At 36.9% G+C, this 8006-nt stretch overlaps 1 protein-coding gene across 1 annotated transcript; it reads right to left on the bottom strand.

Moving 5' to 3' along the window:
* Positions 1 to 224: 224 nt before the first annotated feature.
* Positions 225 to 6962, bottom strand: LOC107838875 (putative L-ascorbate peroxidase 6). The gene is made up of 10 exons (XM_016682114.2): positions 6672 to 6962; positions 6467 to 6584; positions 5310 to 5425; positions 4924 to 4994; positions 4698 to 4740; positions 4513 to 4609; positions 3640 to 3723; positions 1120 to 1241; positions 673 to 739; positions 225 to 440 (listed from the first exon to the last, which is right to left on the bottom strand). Exons 1-10 carry the CDS (start codon positions 6823 to 6825, stop codon positions 335 to 337), a joined length of 978 nt encoding a protein of 325 aa, XP_016537600.1. The 5' UTR covers positions 6826 to 6962; the 3' UTR covers positions 225 to 334.
* Between the last annotated feature and the right edge of the window lie 1044 nt (positions 6963 to 8006).

Genomic DNA, 8006 nt, shown 5'->3' with positions numbered 1-8006 from the left:
TGCTGACCTGGAAGGGCTTCTCCACTTTTTGGCATGCATATTTGGTTTTCCGTCAATTTGGGAAATTATCTAAATAACAATTACTTGTATGTATATATATATGATTAGTATAGGCACTGGCTTGCACAAGCTGTTGCAGATCAACGAGGACCAAGGTGTAGGATAGCCACATTCCATTCATTATCTGAACTTGCAGCTGCAAATTTTCCGTTAGACTGACTGCGTAACCAAAAAATTAACATTTTGACTGCATTTGTTGCTGAGTCATCGAATCTTGGATATACCAAAAACAAGTTATCAGCTATGACAAGTTATTGCTGATTAATTTTAAGGACTACAACGATTTCTTCCAAGTTGCACCAGTGTCAACAAGTTTGGTATAGGCATTCTTGAAATCTTCAAAAAATAAACTCTGGTCCTCAGCGTACTTTGATATCCATCTGTTCAAAAAGCATACGAAGAAAATTCACTACCAGACAAAAGTTCAATCCTGAGAGCCACAAGTCTAGAACTTGTGAACTGCAACTAGATTAGTGAATTGAAAATTTGCCTTTCCGCCAGCGGAGGAATATGTTTGACTTCATTAGCTTTTATCAGGATAAACTGGACAAGCTAATTGGCCCAAACCATAATAAAGGAATCTCAATAACATAAGGTCAAAGAAAACTTTACCCGATACATTCATCATCTTCAACAAGTGCCCTATCAGATGGAAGTCCAACCATACTAGTCATGCTGGCTGTATAGATGAAAGAGAGAAAATGCTATATGCTTAAAGGCATTAAAAAGGGAAATTATGCTTTATGATTTCCACTATCGTATGAAAAGAATTCTAGAAACAGGGGCCTTCTGTTATCAAAAGGAGTGTCATCATTCCACATAAATACTGAAGCATAAACAGTAGCTTAGCTTATCCTGAGCCTAGGCTTTCTTAACAATTTTCTGTGCAACTATCATCTAAACTCTAGGAGTATAGGTATACAGATTTCCATTTCAGAAGACAAGAACATCATTGATCCATAGATTCTGATGATTCAGTGTGCTTGATATTTGTTTCAATGAATTAAATATGTAGCAAAGGCATAACCATTAGTATCATCATATGATGCCATTTATCACCTGCGGCCAACCATGGCTTCTCCATGAGTATCTTGAAGTATGCATTATCAAAGATAGTTGGATTCCCAAACCCTTTACTTCCCAGAGTATGCGCGCCAGACAAGACAACAAGTTCCTGAGTTCTGCCAACAAAATGAACAATCCTTGGAGATTAGGCAGGATATCTTAACATTGATAATCAACAGATCTAGCTCTCTTTCCAAGAATATGTGAGCAAGAGGTTGCACTGCATAATTTTACCGTTAGAGTTGGACTACTCAGACCTTTGACAATTGCCCATGATTCTCGAAAGCAAAATATTTGAATAGTTGCTCTCTGCAAATACCAAGCTGAGAAGTGTTTTTAAGGTTTTTAAACTTTCAGCCTATGACATTCTCAACCCAAAATACTGAACTGATGCAGCTAATAGAGGCAGCAAAAAATCATGAGTTAAGGAATTTCTGCTTCGCTAGCGAGACAGGGGGGAAGATTATGGAGCGATTATATCTGTTTTTTTTTGGCCGTGGTCATGCAACCAATAACAAAATAGCCAACTCAGACTAACGATATTATGGCATATCGAATACAGATTGCCTCACAAAGAAAAACCTATATGGGAAAAAACCTGCTATTGAAAATTTTGAATATATTTAAATAAACCATTTGAAGGATATTGATCAAATAATAAATCTCATTTCTTCGCCTAAAACCATCATCGCAGGTTAGTTTCTTAATATTTGCCTTGGATAACACCAAGATATCTAAGGTTCAAAATGATTACCCCTAAAGACTCGTACACAGTGTAGTACAAAGTGGGGTCTGGGAAAGGTAGAGTGTACGTAGATCCTTTACCTCATAGGTAGAGCGGTTGTTTCCGATAGACCCCTGGCTCAAGATACAAACAATCTAGAACGGGAAGTAATGGAAATAAAAGAAACAACAGATAGTAGCAGAACCAACAACAACAACAAACCCAGTGTATTCCCACATAGTGGGGTCTGGGGAGGGTGAAATGTACGTAGTCCATACCATTACCTCCGGAGAAGTAGAGAGGCTATTTCCGGTAGACCCCCGGCTCAAGATAAAGAATAATAATCAAAGTCGTAATAACGCATGAAACAAGAAGAAATAGCAGAAATAAGACACCCACAAAGTAATACCCTACACTGATGAACCAAGGCACCCACCACCCCCATACCCTCCTACTATCAGCTCCAACCTTTGAACATAGTCCTAATACTACCAGCCGGCTACCCCAAAGCTCTACTAACTACTGGCTACAACTCCCCCACAAGCACTAGCCTTCTAATCTAATCAGCGTCCTCCATACCTTCCTATCTAGGGTCATGTCCTCAATAAGCTGTAACTGCTCCATGTCACGAAACATACAACCAAATAATAATACTATAATCAACCTACACGAAACAATAGATAGTAACATAAATTGACGAACAAGAAACAAGAGTAATACTTCGAATACTAGAATGGACAGCAAGTCAATATACTCCTACATACTAGTATGGACACACTCCTACCTACAACCCTTCTATCCAAACTCGTGTCCACCACACTTTCCTATCTAAGGCCATGTACTCGATGAGTTGCAACTACGTCATATCCTGTCTAATCACCTCTCCCCAATACTTCTTCGGTCTACCTCTGCCTCTCCTGAATCCGTCCATAGTCAGCCTCTCACAGTTCCGCACTAGGACATTCGTGCATCTCCTCATCACATGCCAAAATCACCTCACCTTGATTCCCGCACCTTGACTTCCACTGAAGTAACTCCCACCTTGTGTATGTCATGGAGGTTAAGAATTCACTATTACCTAAATGCTATATTTGTATTGGTACAAATCTGACAAATACTGCTTCTTGGCATGTTAATTAGAAGCTTTAGGGGAGCAATGGTTTGAACCCCAACTTGGTCCGTTATATGACAAATATAGTGAGTCTTTATTGTTAAAAAATTAGTATAGTCAAGAATAGAACCCTCGACCTCTAAGAAGACTCAAATAGACCAAGAAGTCAAGGCTCTTCCGTGTTCACATTATTGATGAAAAATTATTACTTATTGCTTTTCAAACATTGATATAGTTTACACAAAGCGCTGCATACGCTGCTCTTCAGAGTAGTGTGGCCCCTGGAAGTTCCAAATCTTGGATCCTCCCCTTATACCCAATGTTAGTGAAACTTAAACACATAATTTTGCAAGTGAAGAAAACCCTAGAAATGCCAAGAACGGTGCAAAAGTTTCCATGAATTGCAAGTCTCATTACCTATTCAAAGAAACTATTGAAGGGGAAAACCCTTAAAGTCATTTATTATCCACTAAAGCAAGCCAGAAGAAACGTGAAAAGTACAAACAGGATATCTATTTGTTCGCTAACAGCAACTGGCGAATTCAAACCCAGTCAAATTACATGAATGGCATCAAACTATATGAGAATGCTAATAGAATGGTAGCATGGGGAACAAGGAGAGCAGAAGACTAAAAAAACAAAAATAAAAAATAGACTTGAGCATGGCCATTGGACTCACGAGAAGCCTTTTCTTTCAAAACATTGCTTCAAACTAGTGGCATCTAGTGATTCTTCTGGAAGTTTGCCTTCGGGATCCGCCACCCTACAAATCAAAGTCAGCTATGAGAATGTAGATATAGCAGAAAATTATGTCAGTCAATTGAAATATGGTTGCTACATGCATTAGGGGTTTCCTTATGGTAAGTGCTCTGACACCTGGTGCTTTAGACAAAAAAACCACATCAACTTGAATGAGAAGGAACTATCACAAAGGGCTTAAATTATGATTGTAAGTTGCTTTATTCAAATATGGTTGCTACATGCATTAGGAGTTTGCTTATGGTAAGTGCTCTGGCACCAGGTGCTTTAGACAGAAAAACCACATCAATTTGAATGAGAAGGAACTATCGACAAAGGGCTTAAATTATGATTGTAAGTTGCTTTTCAATTGCTAAATTTAAGAAATTAGATGATCGTAATTATTAAATCTTTGCATCCCCATTTCTACTATTGAACAATGAGAAAAAGCCCCACATTGGTAGTTAATGAGAAGGGTGGTCTCAAGGCTTGGACAATCCCCCTCCCTTTGAGCTAGCTTTTGGGGCTCGAGTTAGGCCCAAAAGCTAACTTTATATGGTATCAGAGAAGGACCTATCTCACCCAATGTTAGGCCCCCAAACTAAAAATTACCCATGCACTGGGCGTGAGGTGGGGTGATGGTTTCTTTGTGAGGCTTGGGCAATCCTCGTCCCATTGAGCTAGGTTAGGCCAAAACCTAATTTTACATTTACGAAGTGTAAATAACACAATAGATGCAATCAAATTTAGCTCCACATTTACTGGACCTACATCTTATATAACAAATATCATGAACTAAAGGGAAAGCCCTTACAGTGAATCCACTCTTCCCAACTGAATGGGGATGCTCGGTCCACCACATAATGAAATAGCTTCAGCTCCAGCTACAGCTAGTATATCAGCCCATGAGACTGAGAACAAAGGCAACAATTAAGAAAGGCACGCCGGAACCAAAATGACGGGTGAACTAACAGCAGTTTATTGACTGAGACAGTTTACCTGATTGCACAAGATCTATTTGACTTTTCGCTTTCTCCAGAATCTAAAGAACAATGCATGGACCGAGATGTTAGCTAGTTGAAGTCCATATGAGAGGTCATCAGTCTTTAGAAATGGTAAACAACTAAAATCTAAAATGAGAATATCTGTGGACTGTTCACAAGGATGGTTAAAACAAAAGTAATGATAGGGAGAGAAAAGAAAAGCTTATAATAAAATTGCCTACCTTTAGAGATTTCTTAAGGCCTTTGTTTTCGGGTCTGTCTAGTTCAAAAAGAATAGAGCCATTCATACCCCCTAGTAAAAAGCAATTGAGCACAATTTAATTTTATTTTTGGATAATACTGAACAAGATATATGCAGGGTTTTGCAGGTTAAGTGTTAGAAACAACTCCATCTGCATTTTATGATGTTATAACCCTTTCGGACCAGCTCTGTAGATTCTAAATAAAAGTGATATATTACAAAGTTTGCGATTGAAAGCTGCTAATGAATGGAATAGTATTTTTCTGTGTTCAATTGTTCTTTCCCTTTCTTTTTTTTTTGTGACTCTGTGTGTGTGTCTTTGGGGGGGGGAGGTTCCGTAAGGGAATAAGTGTCTCAAAGAATTACCAATTTTCTCATCAATATCAAAAGTTCCTGCATCGTGGAATACAAGGCGAAGTACACCAGCAGCCTTGCCCCTGGATAATACCTTCCTGATCTCTTCCCTTAAGCGAAAACCCTCACTGCCAAAAGAAAAAATTATGTTTCTTTTAAGGAATATAATGGAGTAAAGTTGCTTAAAAGAAATAACTTGAAATGAATAATTACATAGTCAAGCATATTATGTTGAGATCTTAATTGTGAAATTGAAATTGGAGAGGAGGCTTGACAATAATGGAACCTCTCCCTTTAGAATTACTTCCTCACATTTATCCTACAATTACCAACTTGTTTCTAATTACATAAAAGCAGAAAAAGGTGATTAGGCTTACTCGGTCTATGCCTTTCTCTTTCAGTCCAAGCAGCAACGACCTATCTTTCACATACGCATGACTCTCAAAATGTTTCATATTTCAAGTTTCTACTACCAAATTATATGCTTCAAGAACATTTGGCAAAGTGACTTCAATGAGAAAATCACCAATCATGAATTTTAGAAAACACTTCACTTCTAGAATGGTTGATGCTTCTGGTGGGAGTAAGAGAAACTAAATTCATATCATGTGAGAAGAATCCTTCCTCTTCAAAATCAAATTCTCTCATATGTTTTTCTATATATATATAATCAAAATGAAAGGAGTGTGTCAAAACACAACTTGAGAGAACACTCAAAATGAACTTGCACATAGGAATAATCCATAAATAAACTTGACCGGGATATTATTGTAAATAAAATTTAAAGAGCCATGTCATCTTGTAATTGTAACTTCCTTATGGATAGAACATATTCTGGCCCTTGCTATTCACGCAGGCCATTTATTATTCTTGGCTTTGTTTTCTTTCTCTGTAACTGAACTTCAACTAAACTAATTAATACATGTGAATTGTGCTGGACTAAACAACGCTGCTTTTGAATTTACCTAGACGTTAACGACCAGGCTTATTTGCAAATTCTACTTAACTTTGTCTATCAGATTTCTTGATAATTAACGCCACAATTTGGATTGATTCATTTTACAAGAAAGTGAAATCCAAATTGAAGTTAAAAAGAAAAGCAGTAAAGCTCTGAACTTCAAAAAGTCAATAGAGTATAAATTTCTAAAAAGCAATGCATTTGAACGTACTCAGCAGCAATGGCAGCAAAGCTACTGTTAACTCTATCACACGGCACAAGAGACAAGGTAATCATAGACAGTAAAGCTCTCCTTCGACATGATAAAGATTTGTAAATAACACCTTCACCTGCAATTCGAAAACGAAAAGGCATATCTCGAGTTAACAAATATCTACATATTGCAGAGTGCAAAATCATTGGAATTCAATGCATACTTGAACCGTTGGTGGTGGAGGAAGCTCGAATTGGACCAAAGTGGGTTGTTCGAGCAAATTTGGCCGGACAGTAGAACTTGGAAGTCGAGAAAAAGGACGAAACGCCTGAGCTCAGACGCCAACGGTCCATGTCGGTACCTACGGTGTTCCTCATCCTCAACCGCGCCACTTTGCTCTATCCAAGGAGAAAATTTGGCTATTAACGGAAATTTGGCTCTATCCAAGCTCCCTTTTTTTTCCTTTAACGGAAAAAGGTAAAAAAAAAATACTCGCAAATATTTGAAATAGATCAAAAATATCTTTCATTTATTTTTTGGCTTAATAATATTCTTTTGGTTGATTTTTTTAGCTCAAAACTATTCCTCCATTAATTTTTTGCTCAAAAATATCTTCCTCCCTAACGAAATACCACCAAACATGCCACGTGAATAAAAAAATCACTTAATCAGTCCATGTCAACATACACAAATAAAAAATCACTCCATTTAATCTATCTAACCATCAACCCATTTTTTTATTTAAAAGACCCAACCCCACTCATATTAAAAAATATCAAACCCAAGAGGAAAATGATTGAAGAATTTGATTGCTTATTTTTCATGTGATAAGTTTAATATTTTGGATTGATCAAGGCGAAAGATGAGGAAACAATTAGATCCTTAAATTGTTGATCCGAAAGAATCAGATTCTAATCAGGTCGACCCCAAACAATTTGATCCTCAAATAGTTGATCCTACTTCCAAGAGCTCAGATTACTACTAGATATCTTATCTAAATTTGTCTAATAAGGAACCTGATTGTAGTGAGAGATATAGTAATTCAGAGACGAAATTAGAATTTGAAGAGTGAAAGTTTAGTGACAATGTAGGACAACAATAAGTTGATGAGGTCAAGAATTGCTCGAGTGAGTTTCGTAACTTTGAAAATGTAAAATAATAAAATATAAGGCAGTGAAAGGGACGATATGAGGAAAAAAATTGAAGAATTAAATTTTGCCTCTTTGTTCGATTTTTATGAATATGGATCAGATTGAATTTTTAAATGGAATAAAATGGGTTGATTGTTAGGTGGATTAAATGGAGTGATTTTTCACGTGTATGCTGACATGGACTGATTAAGTGACCTTTTTTTTTTATCTACGTGGTATGATTGGTGGCATTCCATTATAGAGAAGGATATTTTTTAACCAAAAAATTAATGGGGGGTATTTTTGAGTCAAAAAATTAATGGAGGGTATTTTTGAGCAACAAAAAAAAGCAAACAGAAGGGTATTTTTAAGCCAAAAAACAAACAAAGGGTATTTTTGATCTATTTCAAATAGTTCAGGGATATTTT

This window comes from Capsicum annuum, chromosome 8 (assembly GCF_002878395.1).
Source record: "Capsicum annuum cultivar UCD-10X-F1 chromosome 8, UCD10Xv1.1, whole genome shotgun sequence".
Lineage (NCBI taxonomy): Eukaryota > Viridiplantae > Streptophyta > Magnoliopsida > Solanales > Solanaceae > Capsicum > Capsicum annuum.
Note: the sequence above shows the minus strand (reverse complement) of the source record. Positions and strands in the feature narration are given on the sequence as shown.

Excerpts from the sequence above, each read along its gene's own strand:
- LOC107838875 (XM_016682114.2), bottom strand. The coding sequence starts at position 6,825 with ATGAGGAACACCGTAGGTACCGACATGGACCGTTGGCGTCTGAGCTCA. Across the intron at positions 740-1,119 it reads GAAGCCATGGTTGGCCGCAG|CCAGCATGACTAGTATGGTT; the intron begins GTGATAAATGGC and ends TCATCTATACAG. Across the intron at positions 441-672 it reads GAAGATGATGAATGTATCGG|ATGGATATCAAAGTACGCTG; the intron begins GTAAAGTTTTCT and ends CTTTTTGAACAG.